At 45.6% G+C, this 21,851-nt stretch overlaps 1 protein-coding gene across 4 annotated transcripts in view; it reads right to left on the minus strand.

Annotated features, from left to right (window-relative positions):
• Positions 1 to 20,190, minus strand: part of PIP4K2A (phosphatidylinositol-5-phosphate 4-kinase type 2 alpha) — a 175,220-nt gene extending 155,030 nt beyond the window's left edge. For 3 of the 4 annotated variants that reach the window (XM_065871126.1, XM_065871127.1, XM_065871125.1), the window contains exon 1: positions 20,047 to 20,139. In XM_065871126.1, coding sequence (XP_065727198.1) covers positions 20,047 to 20,067 — 21 coding nt within the window. In that variant the 5' untranslated portion in view covers positions 20,068 to 20,139. Of the gene's footprint in view, positions 1 to 20,046 lie in introns of all 4 variants that reach the window. The other variant, XM_065871123.1, reaches the window with a different exon arrangement.
• Between the last annotated feature and the right edge of the window lie 1,661 nt (positions 20,191 to 21,851).

The following is a 21,851-nucleotide window of genomic DNA, read 5'->3' on the forward strand; positions in this document are numbered from 1 at the left end:
ACCAATTTATCTTTGTTTTTCCCAAGCTCGCAAAAAAGTAACAACCTTTAGAATCATTATTTTCTTAATCATCTCTCCCAATACAATAAATAACGCCTTAAGTCAAAGGATTTCCTGGGATGGCTCCCCAAAGAAAAAAATCCCTTGTACCAAGCAAGTATATCTATTTCACAAACAGAAATTTACAAGTTATTTCTGCCTCATCAAATTCAATATGTAAAAGATTTCCTTCCACCCATCACACCTTAGTACATGTCTTGTTTTTCTAACTGTAAAAGTACTGCAATGAGTAGTAGTGGGGAAAATAAATCAAACTATAAAAAGACAGAAGTAATCACACACAGAAAAAGATATAAGTAGAAAGTGAAAAATTATCTACACTCCCTTCCCTCCTCAGAAAAGCACGTAATATTTTTTAAATGCACTGGCTACTTTCTCACTCAATATTCAAAGTCACTTCTCCATAGTAGAACATTCACCTCCATAAACATGTTTAATAGTTTCAATGTATTTCAATATACAGATACATCTTATTTCACTTAGCCCAAATATCACACTAATGGACATTCATATTATTTCCAATTCATGTACTACTATGAAAGATGTGTTTTGGTTTTTGTTTTTTAACGAAACACAGGATAGAAGGTCTCTCCTCAGTTGGTGTATCCAATAGTTTTAGGTAAATATTTCTAGCTTATAACTCATTATTTAGCACTATTCTGCATATCATCAGAACAGTCTTTTCTTCTCATAAATACCAAGTTGAAATGAATTCTTAAATGGTCTTTTGTTTCCGATTTGCAGAAATGGGGATGAATTTGTTCTGAAATAGTATTTGGCCACTCTGGTTAAGTGGAAAACAATTCCTTTCAAAATGTTACTGTGCGCTGAAGCTTGTCCGAACTCTTGCAAAAAATTTTTCACGTGAGGAAACAAGGTAATTTCTTTAAAACAAAAAGAATATGAAAGATTTATATTCATAATTCTAAAAGCTCTTATTTTGAAATTAATGAAAAATTGATATTGTTTATTTAACTGAAGTCACACTATGTTCTCATTCAACACACTTCCCAAAGCCTATTCAGAATGGTCTGTGACTCATAACACGTGAATAGAGATTTCTTTAATAAGATAGAATATTTTCTGCTTTTTGTATCAAGTATTTAATATTTTAAAATAATTACAGGATAGGAATATTTCTCTCTTGGGTAATCAATCACTCAAGTTAAATATATATTACCATCTTTTATAAAAGGCCCTTAATTTTCTAATTCAAGCTTAAAAAAAAATCAATTAAGGTTCAATTTTTAAACAAATGTATTCTCCAGGGGCTAATTTTAAAGCCTGCATCCATCTGAAATAGTAATTTAGGCCTCCCAAAAATTGGTAACTGTATCTACTACTGTCACAACAAAACACATTCACATAAAGTGGAAATAACAGCTAATCTGGACGGCTCTTGTTTATAAGAATTCCTTTCTTTATAAGAGTTCTACCTTTGTTCCTTCAACTTTCTTCAATGTTCTCAGTTCTTTTTCTTCAGCAAAAGAGAAATGTTACTTTTTATATTGTGTAAAAGAATTAAAATAGGTAATTTTATTATATTATGAAAATACACAGTATACTTATTCATTTCTGCCGAAAGGAAAAATTACCTTGCTTTCTCCTTTCTGTATACCAGTTATCTAAACAGTAAGGAGCCGGGCACTCACAGTTAAAATCGGCGAAAGCTTCAACCTCCCCTCCCCAGCCTTGCCAGGCTGCAAGGATGGCTGTAAAGTCAGCGCAGGTGACTGACATGTTTACATCAGATAAGGCCGAGCAGAGCGGACAGCACACACAAGCAACCTCCAAGCCAACAACAGGACTACACACGGGTGATAAAAAGCAAACACATACACTCTGATTGTGGACTCCGGGGGACGCCCATGACATCTTCTGAACAGATTCATCTGAATCATTCATAAGTCAAGTCTGATGTGAAGTAGCAAGACTAAATAACTAATGACAAATTCCTGACTAGGATACTTCTAGCTGGAGAATTTTGCCTGCCGATAAACGCCATCAGGTTCGGTGTACCATAAGTTACATAGGGTAGGACCAGTTAAAGTGAGTCAACCACAAACAGTGGATACCACACTGCTTCTGAGATCCAAGGACTCTGCCTGACAAATCACCAACTTCCAGTGACCCACACCACCGTCCCACTCTATCTCAGAGCAAAGAGGAAGGGAGGGAGGGAGGAAGGAAAGAAGGAAAGGAAAGGAAGAATGAAAGAGGAGGGAGGAAAGGAGGAAAGGAAAGGAAAGGAAGGAAGGAAGAGGAAGGAAGAGGGAGGGAGGAAGGAAGGAAGGAAGAGGAAGGAAGAGGGAAGAAGGAAGGAAGGGAGGGAGGGAGGGAGAGGGAAGGAAGGAAGGAAGGGAAGAAAAAGGAAGAAAGGAAGGAAGAAAGGGAAAGGAAAGGAAAGAAGGAAGGAAGGAAGGAAGAAAGGAAGTTAGAAAATTATCAAGCTTTATTTTCAGAGACACTGAGGATTCTAAAGCAGAAGGAAGAACAAAATTGTGAGAAGTGGGTCAGCTGAAAGCGGCTCTCCTTAGAGGGCAGACTCCTCTGTCCGCCAGCCTACCTGGCAGCCGGTCCTCCATCCCCCAGACTTGACGTCCCCATACTGCCCATGTGGGCACCCCTTTTATTATTTTGCCTAAAACTTCTCTAAACAGAGCTTGAAAAAGTTAGCATCCTCTTAAAAAATATATGTAAAGAAAATGCATCTTTTTATTCCAATCTTTCCTGTTCAACTTAGAAATACTCAATCAAGAGTAGGAGATATGGGCTTCCCTGGTGGTGCAGTGGTTGAGAGTCCGCCTGCCGATGCAGGGGACGCGGGTTCGTGCCCCGGTCCGGGAAGATCCCACATGCCGCAGAGCGGCTGGGCCCATGAGCCATGGCCGCTGAGCCTGTGCGTCCGGAGCCTGTGCTCCGCAACGGGAGAGGCCACAACAGTGAGAGGCCCGCGTACCACAAAAAAAAAAAAAAAAAAAAAGGGTAGGAGATGTGGTAAAGGGCTCTCACCCACATTGCTGGGACTACAAACTGGTGCAGCCCCTCCGTGAAACAACCTGGCAGCGTGTACTGAGAGCCTTAACATATTCATACCCTCTGAACAAGTAACTCCCCCAAAGGGGAATCTGTTCTAAGGAAATCATCCAATATAAGAAAAAGTTTTATATAAAGAGATGTTGATGGCACCATTATTTATGGTAGCAAAGAACTGGAACCAATATATAGGCTATTAAAACTTCATTAGACTTTTAGGCAGTCATTAAAAATTGTCACTGTGAAGAATACTTAATGATATGAGGAAATATATAGACAGTATAATCTCAAAGAGATTTTTTTTAAAGATATTGGAAAGATACCCACCAAAACATTGACATTGATTGCTTCTGGATAAAATGATCACGGTAATTCTTCACTATATTTGTCAATATTTTTCAAGATTTTCCATATAGAAAATATACCCCCCCCCCCACACACACACACACGTCTCTCCTCTTAAATGCCACTGAAAACCATGAAAAGCTCTAGTTCACCTAAACAGACATAAGAAAAAAGAAGTTCCATATAACACAAAATAAAAATATTCACTGTGGCCTATTTACTGGACCAAATTTTCATTGACATGTTTTAAATCTGTGAATATCTGATGCTGAAACTGCAAAAGAAAAGTAAGTCAAAGGGACACACTAGCTTCTCCTAACCTATATTTTTCATTTAAAATGCCTCTTAAATGTGCTCCTGTCCTCCTACTTTGGCTCAATGTGCCAAAAAAAAGAAGTGTCTTCTGGGTTTATCACAGTTGTTTCTGAACAGTTCTTGCTATGCCAAAGCATTTGAACTTTTCGCCTGTGTGCAGGCAGAGCCTAGTTTATGAATGGGTTGTATTCCAAGTGTTCATTTGGAAGGTGGCTGTTGGTTTCAATGGGGAAACGTATTCCAATTCCTAATGGAGTAAAAGCCTGGGGTCTTGGTCCTGTGAGGGAGGGGTTAGTGGAAGAGAAAGTTTCTTCTCAGGCTTCTGGGCACAGAAGAAGCTGGAGCACAGTTTCAAAAAGGTAAAGCTGATTAGCAGCACAGTGAAACCGGTCATTTTGGAGCATGGAAACTTCAGGAGTCAGGGAAGACTTGTGAAAGATGCATGAACACCGCAGGCCTTGGGTGTGTGAAAGACGGAGAGGGCAACGTGGTCGGACTGGAGGAGGATGACTCAGGAAATTCAAGAGTAAAGAAATTAAGTTTCTGCTTATTTAGATGAGTGTCTTCAAATGTTTTAAGACTATGGATGACTCAGTCAGCAAGGCTTCCAGCACCATTCATACCTGGTTATCCCTGGAAACAAAACAATGACAGCTGGGCTTCCCTGGTGGCGCAGTGGTTAAGAATCTGCCTGCCAATGCAGGGGACACAGGTTCGAGCCCTGGTCCAGGAAGGTCCCACATGCTGCGGAGCAGCTAAGCCCGTGCGCCACAACTACTGAGCCGCGAGCCACAACTGAAGCCGGCGCACCTAGAGCCTCTGCAACAAGAGAAAGCCTGCTATGAGAAGCCCGTGCACCACAACGAAGAGTAGCCCCTGCTCAGCGCAACTAGAGAAAGCCTGCGTGCAGCGACAAAGACCAAACGCAGCCAAAAATAAAAATAAATTTATTTAAAAAAACAAAACAAACAAACAAAAACAATGACAGCGATTGTGTGTGTGTTTGTGTGTAGCGGGATTCCAACCTGGGTGTACGGGTATGCAAAATAAACTGTAAATACAAATGTTTCTATTTATAAGGCGATAGGTGTGTTCTTGAAAAACTTTAGGTTCTGCCTAACACTAAAATAGATTTTAGGGAGAACACTCAAAACCTGTGGAAGGCTTAAAAAGAAAAACTGTTGGGCTTCCCTGGTGGCGCAGTGGTTGAGAGTCTGCCTGCCGATGCAGGGGACACAGTTTGGTGCCCCGGTCCGGGAGGATCCCACCTGCCACGAAGTGGCTGGGCCCGTGAGCCATGGCCGCTGAGCCTGCGCGTCCGGAGCCTGTGCTCCACAACGGGAGAGGCCACAACAGTGAGAGGCCCGTGTAACGCAAAAAAAAAAAAAAAAAGAAAAAATGAAAAAAAAATGTTAAAAATATACATGTCCGTCTTCAAAACTGTTTAATTCCTAAGAAAAACAGAAGGAATTTTACCTTTAAAAATACAATTGTGAAGATCATTCAACACAAATAATATAAGGAACGATTGAGTTTATACAGACTAGAACCGAATGCACATAGACTGGACAGAACCATGAAATTAGTTCTTCCAAGACATTGGACCTGGCCACCTGAGTCAAGCAAAGGGCAAGGACAAGGGGGACAGGTGTCCCGCTGTCCTACCTGGTCTGCTCCTTTGGCCACATCGGGTATTTTTGCATCCAGCTGCTGTTATCTGGAGGCATTAAACAGTACTGTGCCCAAGGAAAACTGTGTAGGGACCAACTTCTGCCTCGTATGCCAGCACTCCCCATTGACCAAACTTGTGTAAACTAATTTGTGTAATGTAAACACGCACATAGCAAAAATGCCTGCATGATTACGCATTTTCTAAAGTAGACTCAAATCTGTAAAGGAAACCCCACTTTCTTTTCTTCTATCCAGCCTGACCACCGTGTGAAAGCTTCCTCCAGGATACCAACACTTAGGAATTCCAGATGAGAAATCTGGAATGCATGACCTGAGAAAAGCAGGGCAGCTGCTAGCACACAGGGCACCTCTGTGCACATCAGAAGATGAACTTCCTCTGTGCAGGCAAATTACAAAAAGGGAGCTGTGGCCCTCTGCCGCGGGTGGTTGGCAGTACTGCCCCTTCCACCCAGGTGCCTCTGTGCAGGTTATGTGATAGAAGTGCCATCCAGGTCCCTCATTCTGGGGTCGGTTAATACAGAATACCTTCCTCAACATGCAGGTGGAAACAAAAACAGAGCATGTTTATTACAATTACAAATAGCACTAAGCTCTGAATGTTAGGGGGTCCAGCAACTTGCAGATAGGATTTGAATCCTAAATGACCAAGCCCAAAGGAATCAATGTAAAGAGAAGCAATTTAAATAGGAATACGTGGGACTTCCCTGGCTGCCCAGTAGTTAAGACTCCATGCTTCCACTGCAGGGGGCACGGGTTCTATCCCCAGTCAGGGAACCAAGATCCTGCATGCCAAGAGGCAGGCACCGCCCCCCCCAAAAAAAGGAATACATGCAAGAGAATGGAAAAAAACAAAACTGTAAAAATAGAAGATGGGAAGCATAATGGCACCTGAGGAAATGTTCAGCAGGTCCCTGAAAATGACACAGGCCCTTTATGCTTTTTTTTCTTTCTTTTTAATAAATTTATTTATTTATTTTTGGCTGCATTGAGTCTTTGTTGCTGCACGCGGGCTTTCTCTAGTTGTAGCGAGCGGGGGCTACTCTCTGTTGCGGTGCGCAGGCTCCTCACTGCAGCGGCTTCTCTTGTTGCGGAGCACAGGCTCTAGGTGCGCGCGCTTCAGTAGCTGGGTCGCGCAGGCTCAGTAGTTGTGGCTCATGGGCTCAGTAGTTGTGGCTCGCGGGCTCTAGAGCACAGGCTCAGTAGTTGTGGCTCACGGGCTTAGTCGCTCTGCGGCATGTGGGATCTTCCCGGACCAGGGCTTGAACCCGTGTCCCCTGCACTGGCAGGCGGATTCTCAACCACTGTACCACCAGGGAAGCCTCCTTTATGCTTTTGTACATGCTACTTACTGTGCCTATGACCGTCTTCTCCAGCCTCTTTGAATGCCAACTCATTCATCAAGATACAACTCAAATAGCACTAACTCTCCCCGGGCAGTTAATGAAGCCTCTGTTGTCTGGAGATCTGTGCACACAACCTGGGGAGAGGGGTCCCTCGTCCAGAAGGATTCCAAGGCTTGAGAACTATCACTGTCCCTCCACCCAGGTGCCACCCAGCAGCCAAGCCTGCACGGCAGGAGACCCAATGGCCGCAGCTGTCTGATCTGATGGCCGCTCTCTTTTTTGTCTCTCCCCTTCTCTCCCTCTTACAAAATCTGAAATTAGGATGTAGGGTCACTAAATGCCATCTGAATGGACCTGGATCTGGGGGCAAATAAACATAGTTGCTGTGTGGGGTCTACTTGTACAAAGCAGCTGAGAAAAGGCAATATTATTAGAGAAAAGGTTCACGAAAAGTGATGCAAAGATTAGCGAGAAAGCGAGGAAGGAGGAGCTTTGGATCCTGGTCTCTGTTGGACTCTCAACGCCCATCTGTTCCAGGAGCTGCCCCATCACCCTTCCCTGTGTTTTCTTTTAGCTGATCTGACTGTCATTTACAACCAAATAAACCTTGAAGGCAGTTCTGTTAATTCACCAATTTAGCACCTTGTTTACATAATTACATGCCTATCTTCCCACTAGGACTAGGAACTCCTTACAAGCAAAAACTGTCTTTTTCATAATGCTTCCTCTAAGGCCTTAAAGAAAACACCTCAAAAAAAAAAAAAAAAAACACCCTAAACCAATTACAGATTATTGGTAGTAGAACTTTTGATATGAAAATGACACTTTTTACAAAATGAAGTATATCAAATGCTGGATTTACCTATAAATTGGAAGATTTGTGAAAACACCAAAATAGGAAATAACATCATTTCCACATATGAGTAACCTAAGTGCAGATAATAAGAACTCCTTTTGGCTAATAGCCCAAAAGATAACCGTTAATGTAATGGAGAGTATGAACGGAAGAAAACTATTTAGGTACCCAAACTAGAAAACCTGGGGTCGCCCTGAACTCCTTCCCATCCATTTCCCCCAGGTAGTTACCAAATCCAGCTCAGTCAACTTCCCAAACATCTCTGGGGACACCCTCTCTCTGCCACCACGGAACTGCCCTAGTTCAGACTCGGGTCGCCTCTTACCCAGAGGACAGCAATGGCTTTAGCAGAGTCTCCCTCTGGTGGCACTGAGTCCCGTCACTGACCCATCCCTGGGGTGGCCACAGAAACACCCGAGCACCCCGGGGCTCTGACTTCTCCCTTGTTGCCTGTCACTCCCTCTGTTTAGAAACTTTGATGCTGATTTCCATTTCCGCTAATAGGGTGGAACTAGGTTATTCAGATCAACTCTGCCACTGAAAACAGCTAAACATCCTAAATAAAATAGTTTTTCAAACATCTCCTTAAAGGCATCAAAGCACTGAAGAGGCAGGAGTTACCTTGCCACAATCTGAGTGAAAGCAGAGTGCAAGAGCCGTGAGCTCCCACGGAAGCCACTCACTCTGACGGCTTTGATGGTCCCGTGGGCTGAGAGGAACAGAAGTCAGATCCCCAAGGTGGGGATCTAATAGGAAACCCTTTCTCCATAAGGGTAGGATCCAAAAGGGTCACAGCCTCAGCGTAAAGGTGATCCCAAAATAAACCCATTCCACCCCCAGGGGACTGCAGCCCAAATGTATATCACCAGCAAGTCCAAAAACTCCCAAGCTGTGAGTTTAGTCTAAAATGGCCTTGGTCTGTAGTGCCCCTAGCCACCTGGCCACAGGAGACAATCCTCTCTGGAGGGACACACTTTCACTCCAAGACTTGAAAATCCTCCTCGAGTAATGGTTCAAGGCAAATGAGCAGCTCATGGCCAAAATTACAAAGCAAACATGGGAACAAGGCACCATGACTAAGAGAAACCAGCAGAAACGTAACATGGTAGAAAGATATCCCGGGAGACTCAAGGTACTAGTATCATCGCTATTCTCACAATGCTTGAAGAATCTTAAATTTAACTTACGGCACGTTTCTGAACGCTAGAACTTTGAGAGGCATACCTGAAGCTGTTAACAGGCCCCAACTATGTGGAATAAAGCAGAAATGACACTGCAGTGCACCCTTCTATAAAATAAGGCCTCGGATTGTTCAGAAATGCTTTCAATGCCTCCACACGACTGACTTGGTGAGGTTCTAGGAGAGAAGCTGTTGACTCTCCCTGAAACTTCTCTGCCATGTTCACGAGGCAAAGTTCTCGCAGGCGGCTGTGGCCATCGGCTCTTGGTTTGTCATCAGCTTGTGGTTACCCCACAGCTCTTATCACCAGCTTGCAGCGAGTCCTCCCCGACTCTCCCGGGCGTTGCTCAACCCACGCAGCAAACCGCTCTCGACACTCTGCTCAATCCTAGCAAAGACAGAGCTTACGTGCTGATGAAAACACAACGTGGAAGGGCTCACAGCACACCCGTGGAGCACTTCAGCGGCTCCACTCAGTCATTCAACAGTATTTATTGGGTGCCTACTACATGCAAGCACCGTTCCGGGTGTAGGGAGGTGGCAGCAAATACGACCTGGTCTCAGCTGCTGGTGAGCTGAAGTTAACAGGACCACAGCCCAGCCGGGGGAGAGAAGTAATAAACATGTAAACACCTCCTTTTCCGACAGTGTCAAGTGTCACAGAGAGAATAAGAGCTGTGTGAGAGTGGAGGGGCTTCTTTAGATGTGGTCAGGGAGGCTCTCGGAGAGGGCAAGCCTTCAGCTGACAAAGTAAAATGACAAGGGGCCCGAGGGAAGAACATTCCAGACAAAGAGAAAAGTAAATGCAGAAGCTCTGTGGCTGCTCTGAACTTGGCTTGTGTAAGGAACAGAAGAAGACCAGCGTGGCTGGAAGGGAGAAGGCACAGGGCGTAGTCGAGGCCAGGCCAGTAAGAAGTCTAAGCCACTGAAAAGAGCTCGGGCTTTTTTTTTTCCTCTTCAAGTTTGTATTTTTTGTTTATTTGGTTTAAAAAAAATTTTTTTTTTGACGTGGACCATTTTTAAAGTCTTTATTGAATTTGTTACAATATTGCTTCTGTTTTATGTTTTGGGTTTTTTGGCCACGAGGCATGCGGGATCTTAGTTCCCTGACCAGGGATCGAACCCTCACCTCCTGCACTGGAAGGTGAAGTCTTAACCACTGGACCACCAGGGAAGTCCCTCAAGTTTGTTTTTATTTTTTTACATTTTTTTTTTTTTTACAATGTTTGTAAGTTTCAGGTGTACAGCAAAGTGATTCAGTTATACGTATATAGGGAGGCCTCTGGAAGGTTTTCTCTGAAGAAGTGACAGGACATCATTTACGTTTCAGAAAGATCACTGCCACCGCTGTTGAGAACTGGGACTGAGACAGGGTAAAGGGACCACCGAGGGACCTGAGGGCCCCTGCCATGTTCTAGAGGAAGAGAATTCATGTGGAAGGAGAGAAGTATGCAGAGTCAGAACTCAGAAATGCGGGTAAGGAGGGTTCTTGAGTTTGGGGCTTGAGCACCTGGGTAGATGGTGGTCCATTGACTGAGATGAGGGAGAAATTAGTTCAGGGCATGACGGGAGGTGGGGCAGCGCAGGGAGAGGGAACCAGGAGTCCTGGTGGGGACACATCTGAGGTGCCCATTAGGTAGTCAAGTGAAATATCAAATAAGAAATTGAAATATGGAGCCCGGCAGGGAGGTCAGAAGGGAAGATGTCCATTTCTTAACTATGAGCGTGAAAAGCCACGGGACTAAACAAATAAGGTCATGCAGATGAAATACACTCTGTATTTCCAGAAGAAGACCCTGGACAGAGTCCTGGGGCGCTCTAACATTTAGAGTCTGAAAGAAGGATGAAGAGTTCGATAAGGCACCTAAGGAGTGATGGAAAACAAGAATAAAACCAAGAAGGTGGCCTCTGGATCTGAAAACACGAAGGTGAGGCTGACAGGGGCAGCTTCCCGGGAGCGGTGAGGGTGGAAATGGCAGGTGGGACGCAGGGGGGCGGGACAGCCACTACAGACCACAGGACACAGCGGCTTCAGGCGAGGGTTTTCAACTTCTGCTCTAACAAGGAGCAGAGAAGCAGAGTGGACGCTAACGTGAGAGATGGGACACCAAAGGAGGGTTTCTGCTGTCAGGGCTGTTTATTTTGTTTCCGAGATGGGAGGTCCCAGAGCGGGGAACGCCGTCCAATACCAAGTGAGGCAACAATGGAAAGAAAAAGTCTTTTTCTCCAATTCGGTGGCCACCACCCACAGGTGGCTATCAAGCACTTTAGGGAAATCTGAATCTTAAGATTTAATTTTAATTAAATGAGATTTAAATAGCCATCTGCGACTAGCAGCCAGCAAACTAGACAGTACAGTGCTCCAGCACATCTGCAGGCTGATGGATTCGGTGTCCAAAAGCTGGTGGATTGGGTAGCAGGGAGAGTGGAAGGCGATACCTTCTACTTGTTCAACGCCTTCTAAAGCCTTAAAGGTAATCAGCTAGGGGGTGGGGGAGACAGAGGGACAAAACACCAGAGGGAAGTTTAAGGAGAGTGGAAAAGTAAGAAATAGATTCAAAGAGCAGAGAACACGCTGAGAGAGAATAGTACAGTTCCAGGGTTGAGTACCACTTGCTTTTTATGGTAAATTTTAAAGTGGCCCTTGTCAGAACTGTTAAGTTTTTCTCTGGCAAACAAAGCCTCCTCGGCCTTTGAAAATCTGCCCTCAAACTACCTTTTCAACCATCTCCTAGCACTCCCCCTCATTTACCTCTGCGGTTTTCGATCTTCTTGGTGGCAGAACCTTTTTTCCCTTGTACCTGTACAGTATGTATTCCTTGCCCGCAATTTAAAAAAAAAAAAAAAAAAAGTTGACAACGATGAAAACAAAATCAAGCTGCACTGGATGAGGCTGAGGTGAGGGATAAATTCCCCCACCAACCCAGCCCCCTCCCCCCAGCCTCAGAGGCACCTCCAGGGAACCCCAGGGTTTGAAACCAAAGATTTACCCCAGACAGTGCTTCTCAAACTGGAAGGTGCTTACAAATCACCTGTCTTATTAAAATGCACATTCTGCCCCAGAAGGTCTGCAGAGAGGCCCACAGTTCTGCCTTTCCAGCAGGCTCCTGGGTGATGGCTGTTGCCATGCGTCTGTGGATTACACCTGGAGTGAGCGGCGAGGCCCGAGGCCACGGCCACAGCAGAGCCCTCAGCATCATTCACTCGGCCGGCTTACTTTTGCCAGTATTTCCCCTTGGCCACACACACCCTTCCTTGCCTTCTCCGGCTGGGAGATTCTGTTCCGTCTTCAAGGGCCTCTCAGTGTCAGATCCTCTTGAACCTTCTCCAAGAGTCCTGGGCAGAAGTAATCATGACCCAGTCGCCCCCACCTCCAAACCCCCCGCACTTTCCCCCTTTCTCACTCTGCTCCAGCCACACAGGCTTCCTTGCAGTTTTCTAATCATGCCAAGTCAGCACCAGCCTCGGGGCCTTTGCATGAGCTATTCCTTCTGCCTAAAATGCCCTTCCCCCAGATATCCTCATGCCCAACCCCTTCATCTTCATCTCTTTACTCAAATGTCTTCTTCATAAGGTTTATACTCCGACCACCCTATATAACACCCTCCACCCCAGCATTCCTGATACTATAGTCGTTTATACACATGTTTATGCATATGTCTGTTTCCCCTGCAGTTATGAGCAATTTGAAGGTACGGTCCACAATATATTCATTTTGCATCCCAAGCGTCCTGCACAGTGCCCTTACATTAAAAAAAAAAAAGGTGAAATATCAGATTAATAGCTGACACAACCTGTAACTAATGAATCTGAATTACATTTTTGACTCCTTGAACTGACTGATCAAGGCGTTAAAGATACAAAAAAGAACATTATAACAAAGCAGAAAAAGACATCAAAGCAAGGGCACAAAGATGACTCTAAAATGATTAACTTATAACTCAAAGATGCACAAGGATGTCGAGTGCAATGGTGATGTTCTGTCTGTGAACCAGGATAAGAGAACAATTGATTTAACATGCGCTCTAGTAATTTTCCATGTTTTGCCATTTAAAATACTTTTAAAATGATAAAATGAAAGCTAACATTTATTAAGAACTTGCCATGTGCCAGCAACTCTTTATACATCTTACAAGTACCAACGTATTTAAGCCACATAACAAACCTCCATAATAAGCACTATTAATATCTCCTTTCATAAAAGAATTGTGACTAAGGTCACACAGCCAAGCAGACAGTGTGGCTTCAGAGCCTGAACTCCTAACCACTGCGGACCGGTGAAAAACTATGCTTACTTTGAATGTCAAGGTTTATCTTTAGGTAGGTTACTGTTTTAAAACTCCCTACAAGACTTTTCGTAAAGAAGTTTTATATATGCCCTCTTCCTACGTGCTTTGAATATAAGCAGTGCTCTTCTTTCTGTAAAGGAAAAACTGTTTTCTCTTTTTCTCCATGCTAATAGCTAATACTTTGTCAAAGCCTTTAAGACTAAGGAAGGAAAGAAAAGATCTCCAAGAAATGAATAACTCCCGGGCCTGTCCCAGGTAGCACAGTTCCACGGTTAAGGGTACGGGATTGAATCCCACCACCTACTAGCACTGTGATCTCGGCAGGTAATTAATTCAACCTCTGCCTGTTCCTACTATTCTTCCGAGCTGCTGGGCTTCCCACCCCACACCATCCCCAACTTATTCTTGCGACGGTTCTTAACTGGGTTCCATGAACCCTCAAGTGGTCCGTGGATAGAATTCAGGGGATCTGTGAACTGGGTAGGATGTATCCTATGTGTTTTCATTAACTTGTTCAAAAGCATTGTTCTAAGAAGGGATCCACAGCCTTCACCGGACTCCCGTGGGGTCCCTGGCACAAAAAGCGGAAATGTGGTTAAAAGTATATACCGAGAAATAAGCTAGGAGGTATTTTTAACTGTTCAAGAAAGGAAATAAACCTGGTTTGGTTGGTAGAGGTGAGAATGTTAAGATATGGAGTCAAGGGAAATACCTAGGTATTCCTAAATAAAACGGCATCTTTTACCTCCCTTCTAACCTTCTAGAAGAAGCTGCCCCACTTCTACTCATTGGCTCCATAAATCTTTAAGCTCTCACACCTGCACACACACATCCGAATCAACCACTGTCTCAAAAGTATATCCATGAACACTGTGGTCTCCGGCACATCTAATTCCGCTAACCTTCCGGCTGACTCTTCTCTTGTCTCACATTTCTTCCTTCTCCATCCCTCCCTCAAAGCCAAGCGTCCCAGGTGTTCCTATTTCTCCCTCAGAGATTGAATTTACCCCCATGGCTTCAACCACCAATCCTGCATGGATAACTATCAATTCTCCATCCCAGCCCTAACCTTCTCCTGAGCTCCAATGCTACCTTCCAACACCCCGCAGGTGGGCACAGTCATTAGACTGTCCACCACCATCACCTGCAACTCAACACGTCTCAAATCAAAAATCTGTGTATCCTTTCTCAACACACAATTCCTTCTCTTAACTTTTCAAGCTCAATCACATGGTCACCATTCTTCCAAGGATTCATCACATGCTGTCAGAGGACAAATCCTGAACATGTTTCCTTATTTTTAACGATATTCCTTCTACTGTATGGCTACTCAAAGTACAGGCTGTGGACCAGCGGCGTCTCATCACCGAAGAGTGTGACAAAAGCAGAATCTCAGGACTCGCCCCACACCTGCTGAGTCAGAATCTGCATTTTTAAAATGTCCCCAGGGGGCTTCCCTGGTGGCGCAGTGGTTGGGAATCCGCCTGCCAATGCAGGGGACACGGGTTCGAGCCCTGGTCCGGGAAGATCCCACATGCCGCGGAGAAACTAAGCCCGTGCGCCACAACTACTGGAGCCTGCGTGCCACAACTGCTGAGGCCCGCATGCCTAGAGCCCATGCTCCGCAACAAGAGAGGCCACCGCAGTAAGAGGCCCGCGCACTGCAATGAAGAGTGGCCCCCGCTCACCACGGCTACAGAAAGCCCACGCACAGCAACGAAGACCCAACGCAGCCAAAAATAAATAAATAAATTTTAAAATGTCCCCAGGTGATTCAAACACACATTAAATTTTAAGAAACACCTGTCTAGCGCTTATTAATATGCTACCAGCCTAACAGCATCTGAATTTGTTCATTTTTAGGTATCAAGCACTGAATCCTTATTATGTGCCAATTACAGTGCTAGGCTTTAAATACATTATCTTACCCTCAAAATAATACTGTGAGGCAATCATCATCATCTCCATTTGTAAGAATGAGTAAATCGAGGCTCGAGAGAATAAATCACCTATCTGCTCAAACAGCCCATCAAGATAGAGGCAGGATTTGAACCTAAACTGTCTGAACACAAACCATTTGGCCAAATTGCACCAATTCCCTTAAATTCCAAAATTTGTATCTCCAAGGGTATGTTGGCAGATTTAATTACTCTGGGTGACTGCATTTTCTAATCAACATAAGGTAGATTTTGTTTGTTTATTTACAATTCTTGCTGAAAATCTTTCTAAAGACATAGCAGACAGCAGACAATCCTAACATAGAAAGAGAAATCATGGTCTTGCCAAGGGCATCATTCTGAATGTTCAAATTCATTCTAAGGTAGTCAATAAATGGACAACAAAATGTATTCCGTTCTCAGGATGTAATCCCAAGTTTTAGGGGGTATGAAAATATTTCCCTAATAATAAACTTTGTGTGTGTGTTGTGTGCTTGGCATTCTTCTTTTCTCTAAAGTAAAGGGAAGAAAGAAAAATTGTGTGAGACTAGCTCTTGAATGAATGGTTATTTGGGTTCCATTCACTGGGTTCATCTAATGTCTAGCTCATTACTGTTCTCATTTAATTGCTTCATTACGTTCCATTCAGACACTATTTCATAGTTATTTCACTTTTAAACCCTAGTTTCCTTCTTTTACCTTTTTCAGTGCCCAAATATAAACCCATGAACCTAAAGGACATCACTATTTCTTCAATATTATTTCAATTCCAGGACCTTGTTGAGAATATAACAAAGGCTACGATGCTCAGCTCAGAAAACCACGTTATCTGCCAAAACACACAAAACATGGCGCATGGGCACCAAGACAATCTCATACGAGTACTAGGTAAGTACTAGCTCTAACACTAGGATGGATACCTGCCTGATGTCACCTGTCCCTTCTCTGGGAACTGTTCTTCCCCAACTCCAATGGGCAAGAGCTGCCACCTTTTCTCAACGGCTTGGTCTAGGGAAATGCCACAACTGATGGAAGCCACACCAGTCAGAATCCTTCCATGGGACTTTTATAACTGAATCGGAGACAGAAAGACCCTTTTGCGGGGTGGAAATTACAAAATGTGAAATTCAGGAAGCATTAGTTCCCTGCCCTGTGGAGGAAACCGGACAGCAATGAGCAAGAATACAGCCAAACGGACCCAACAACACCCAAGCACCTGGTTCCGATTATTGCCAAAGCCCAGCCCCAGCCCTGCTCTCCGGGTCTGCTTACCAATTTGTCCTTCCACTGTGACCTCCAAAACCCTCCTAATATTTACAGATTTTGCCTCTGCTCATCCACATTTCCACAGCTTGCAACCAAAAAAACGAACACTGATGTCGGTTACTTCGAAACACTACGTTTGTTTTACACAAGTTTTATGCCCTTTAAATTTTTTCTATGCAAAGGTCTTCCTTTAGATATTGAAATAGGCTTTTAAATACTCATTTCTAAAAGGCCCTCATTTCACTCCGCATAAAAATCTTTTAGAATATCTATTTAAAACAAGGCTTGACTCCTAACATTCTACATGCATGCTCCACACACTATTAAAATATAATTGTAAGAAGCTAACTCCCTGATCGTTTTTAGTTTAATTCCAAATGTAACAAGACAAAACTGCCTCAAGTCATCTTTTCCTTTATGTATTCAATTATATTCTCCGCTTAAAATACTTAAAATAAAAATTGGCAGTGATCCATTCATTGATGGGTAGTCTAAGTCCGAAAGCAGTAACATATCGAATTAACCACACAAAGTCAAGCTTATTCTTGTCATTGAGAATTACCACCACAATGGACTTGAAATTTTCCACCTTAACTGCAAGTTTCTATATTTCAATCAAATAGACTTGGACTTAATAGACTGCAACGCAGTCCGACTACGATCAATCCCACAAACTCTTAGTTCACACATCTCTTGCAATCACCACAGATTTCCTTGCCCCAACCATGGCCTTGAAAATTCCTTGAGTGTGGCTGCATTTGCAAGGTTATAATAGCGATGCAACTTTTGTTATATACTATTATTCTCCCTAGTCTGGGGCTCCTAATTTAATGGTAGGAACCTACTCGACTGTAAAAGGAGTCGAATCTTGAAGTTAGAAAAAAAGTTGGAAATCATCCATTCCAATCACCTTAACTCACAGATACAAATATCGATACAAAAATAGTTAATAGGCCCAAGGTCAACAGCATTAGAGAAAGAATTAGAACATGGATCCAATGAGCATTTTACTATGGTGTGTAGATGACTCCCAATCTTGTAAAATGCTTAAAGGATCCTCCATGTAGTAGATGACTACGGTTCCCCTTTAGTGCTCCAAATATATGGTTATTTCTAAATGTCCTTAAGACAAATGCACATGAATTTTAAAAGCAAGAAATTGCTATGTTCATGACATCTTTTCCCATTAATCCCGATCACATTAGAAATGTAGGGAAGGACTGATTTGAATGATCTCTTCCTGCTCTACTAGGCTTTCTCAAATGTCTCCATTCATACACAATACAACGGACAAATTTATTCTCATATTATACTGTAGACTTTGGTGCATACAAGGTCATATGAAAACATTTATCTAAGACTTTGTTACCTAAAATGAAATCAACCAGAAACACATGGCATCTGAGTGTAGATCTCATCTTTATATACCCGTCCTTTCTTTAAAAAAAAAAAAAGAAAGAAAGAAAATAAACATTTTTAAAAAGAAGCCTGTGAAACAGACCTTTCTTATGTCAACTCGAGCCCTAAAAATAAAAATATTTGGACAAAAATGTGAGGGGCATTTTTAGCAATCTTTTGCACAGAGGCTAGCACAATGTGCCTGATGTATATTTGTTGAATGAATAACATGGTTATATTGCATACTATGGAAACTTGACTTCTCTGGATGACTACACTTAGACTTGCTAACTTCTCTCGAGAGCAAAAGAAAATGCACTATCTACAAATCACATTATTTTAATAAGCTTTAAGTAGTTTCAAAATATTTCCAATTAGCAAGAAACTCTAAAACAAATGTAGCAATTCAAAAGCATAAAGTAGCAACAGAAGTGGGTACAGTAAAACACCACACAATTACAAGGTTTTCTAAAGTAAACTGGAGTTGGGACTAATTCCCAGACAGCACACCCTTTCGGTGGCATTATTATCATCACTACTTTACTAGATTAAACGCTCAGACACAAACACTCTCCTGACCAAAACACCAGAACTTCAAAGGAGATAAAAGCACCCATACATACAGAACTAACAACATTACTTTTTTTTAAAAAGCAACTAACAGCAACATAATAAAAAAACTTAAATTTAGAACGTAACTCTAAACTGTACACTTATTACACAGGAAAAATAACACTTTATTTACTTTAATAAAACGTAGGGGGGTTTTGATGCAGTCGTATCCGCTGTTGCAAAAGCTTGCATTCCTAATTGCTCAAGAAGTTATCAGGAAGTTAAAATGAACTCCAGGCGATCAGGCATTAGGCTGATAGGAATAATCAAGTCTCAACCTTCTTAAAAACAGTCGCTGCTTGCAAGCACAATCGATCAATCCTGATACAGTTTCACCTTTTCCCCAGCTCAGCCTGGGAAAGAAAAATACAAATACGATGCTTTTGAGCCATTTCAACCAACTTCACTACACCGAGAATGTTCTTTCGAAATCCAACATGGTTTTCTGTCATTTCTATTATGCTGAAAAGGGCCCACAGACATCCATCGAAATCAAAAGTACGGAAGGCAAGCGTACACTTCTCCTCAGAAGCTAACCGACTGCAGTGGGTAAGGTCATGGGCAAAATTCACAGGCTCATTTAAACTTTCATGGCTCAGCCAACAGCTCCTATCAGATTTCCTGATCCCAAGAAGATTAAAACTGCAAGAGTTTCTCGCTGGAAAATCATCAGGAAACTATTTCGGACCCTCAGACTGCAGTCCGCATAGCCCGCAGCGGCGCATCTCCAGGACCTCGGGCTAGCGGGTTACGCTAACCTTTCCAAGCCGTCTCCTCCAACCTCTGAAACAAACCCCCCCAAACGGGTGCAGTCAACTCAAGACAGCCGTCCACCGCGCCCACCGAGACCCCCTCCCGCTGTCATCCCCAGGCCGCCCTTCCGCAGTCGGCGACTTCGGCCTGGCTCCCCAAGGTGGGGGAGGAGGTCTGGGGAACAAGACTCCCCGCCAGGCAGCTCTTCAGCGGGCACAGCGGCAGGGCGATGCGGGAGAGGAGCAGAGGAAGATGCTAAACACCAGAGCCATATTTACATTGGCTTTATCTTTGCCAAAAAGATTCCTGGCGTCCAAGAATATCGCCTTTAAAGGGAAAAAAGGACCTAAGCACTAAGCCGCTGCCCAAAGCTCCGCGATCTCCAGTATTCTCACCCCTGTGCCTGGTGCGGGGAGGCTTCATAGGCTCCCAGCCTCGGGCAGGTACACCTGCCGGACGGCGGAGGGGCCGGCCTCCCCCGCCGCCCCCGCAGAGGAAGCAAGCGCCGGGACTCTCGCCCCACCAGCCCCCGCCGGGGTGACAGCCCAGGAGGAGTCGTGCCCCGCACAAACTTCCCAGTTCCCGGGCTGCAGGGGACAGATCGGCCAGCAAGCGGACGCATGGACCGGGGGCGACACTGGTACCCGCCCCAGGGCTCCACTGCAAATGGGACCCCCTCGTCCTGCATCCGGCCCTAGGTCCCTAGGGGGTCCAAGTGGCGCCTGGGCGGCCCCGAGGGGCGGGCGCGCGGCGCGGGGCTGGGGGCACCGAGGCGCCGCGGCGAACGGGCAGCCCCGGAGGGCAAACAGCCGTAGGGCCCGGGCCCCGCTCGGACTCCCCGCCCCTCAGCAGCTGCAGGGGGCGGAGGGGGAGGAGGAGGCGGCGGACGAGGACGACGACGAGGAGGACGACAAGGAGGACGAGGACGAGGAAAGGGACCGCGCGCCGCAGCCCGAGCCCTTACCGAGTGGTTTACCCCCCACATCAGGACGCTGAGCAGCGGATCGCTGGCCCGAAAGAGCTTCACTTTCTGCGCTACGAAATGCTTCTTCTTGGTCTTGGTCTTGCTCGCCAGGACGGAGGACCCCAGGTTGCCGGGGGTCGCCATGGCCGCCGCCTCTGTCCCCTCCACCGCCGCGCTCCCGAGGCCGGGGACCCGCCCTCTCTACACGCCGGCCCGGGGAGGCAGCTGCATCCCCCCCGGCGGCGGCCCCGGCGCGCCGTGCCCCGCTCCGGCCGCCGGCACGCTCGTCCCGCTCCGCCCGCGGTGCCCGCTCTGCCCGGCTGCCGAGGGAGGCTGCGCTCAGCTCGCGCTCCGGCCCGCTTCCCGCGCCCGCCGCGGCTCCGAGCTCAGCCCGCGGCTGGACCGGGCGCGCCGCGAGCGGCTTCCGCGTTGGGCGCCGGCGTCATGACGCAGGGGGCGGGCGGGCAGCAGCTGCGGCGCCGCCGGGCGGGGCGCGGAGCGCGAGGCGAGGCCGCGGGACCGTTAAGCTGCGCCCTCTCGCTCCGGCTCCGCGGCGGCCTGGCCGCCCCCGGGTCGCAGGCGAGCTCGGGGCGGCAGCTCCCCGCCGGCCGAGGAGGCCGCGGGGTGGGCGTGCGGCGCGGGGAGGGTGAGGACTCCCGCAAGGTATCCCTTCTGTAGCTCAGGAGAAAAGAGGGAAGGATGGGGAGAGTACGGAGATCGGAGGAGAGGAGCCCCCAGAGACGGTGGCCAGGCGAAGGAAGGAGGCTCGGGGCATCGCCGCTTACCAGTGCCAAGAATCAGGAGAGCTAGTGAGACGTGAAACGCTGCGTGGAGACCAGGGCTTCCCTAGCACCGAGGGAAAGGACCTGGGCACATGGTTGGCCGCCTCCCAAAGTAACCCTGCAATGAACTTATTAATCCTTTTGTGCCTTTAACCATCGGGCCTTTTGGACCCTGAACGTGGGCCTTCCCACATGCATGCAGAAGGGAGACTCCCACCTAAGCCGCTGGGCTGTCATTCCCACCACCACTAACGCCCTCCCTAGATGGGACCCTGATTCCTCATCTAGAGCCCTTGGTTTGGCCAGGAGAATCATGCCCCAAATTGCACCTTGTATGTCAAATCCTCCGCGATGTTTCCTATATCCGTTTAATTCATCTCACTCACCTTCCGCGGAAACCTTTTCACTGTCTTCATACACGTACACCTAAATTTAGCCCTTCTTAATGCTGGGAATACCTGAACCACCTCAGGAAGCTGCCATTCCAAGTATGTCTAAAAACCTGTTGTCCCTATATCTTCCCCAGTAATCATAGCCCTGTTCTAGGCACTTACCCTACTCAGCCCACTGGGCAAGTCATTATATATCTATTGTCATTAATACTCCCCCTCAAGTATAGTGGTCTCCTACTGTGTACCAGTTAACCTGCTTGGTTCTCTCAGGGAAAGAAAGCATGACAGATCCTGATCCCTTAAGGAGCTTGATGAGTCTCAAAGGGTGGGAAGTGACAGGTCACGTGGTCACCTTCATTTGCTCCTTTTTGCTTTGACTGTTTTTTAAACACAAGGGTTGCCCCAACATCCTCTTATTCTTTCTCTCTTGCTTCATACTATTGTCCAAAATGTTATCTGCTCCCCCAGCCTCAACCATCACCACTCTTAGTGGTTAAAAAAAAGAACAACCTGAATTTGCAGTGAGAAGAGGTGGGGTTGCCCAGTTCTCCCACCTATTTGAGCAGAGAACTTCTCTGAGCCTCAGGTTCTTTGTGTTAATAATAGAATAATCAGGGTACTTCTGGTGGCG

The sequence above is a fragment of the Phocoena phocoena genome, chromosome 2, assembly GCF_963924675.1.
Source record: "Phocoena phocoena chromosome 2, mPhoPho1.1, whole genome shotgun sequence".
Classification (NCBI taxonomy): Eukaryota; Metazoa; Chordata; class Mammalia; order Artiodactyla; family Phocoenidae; genus Phocoena; species Phocoena phocoena.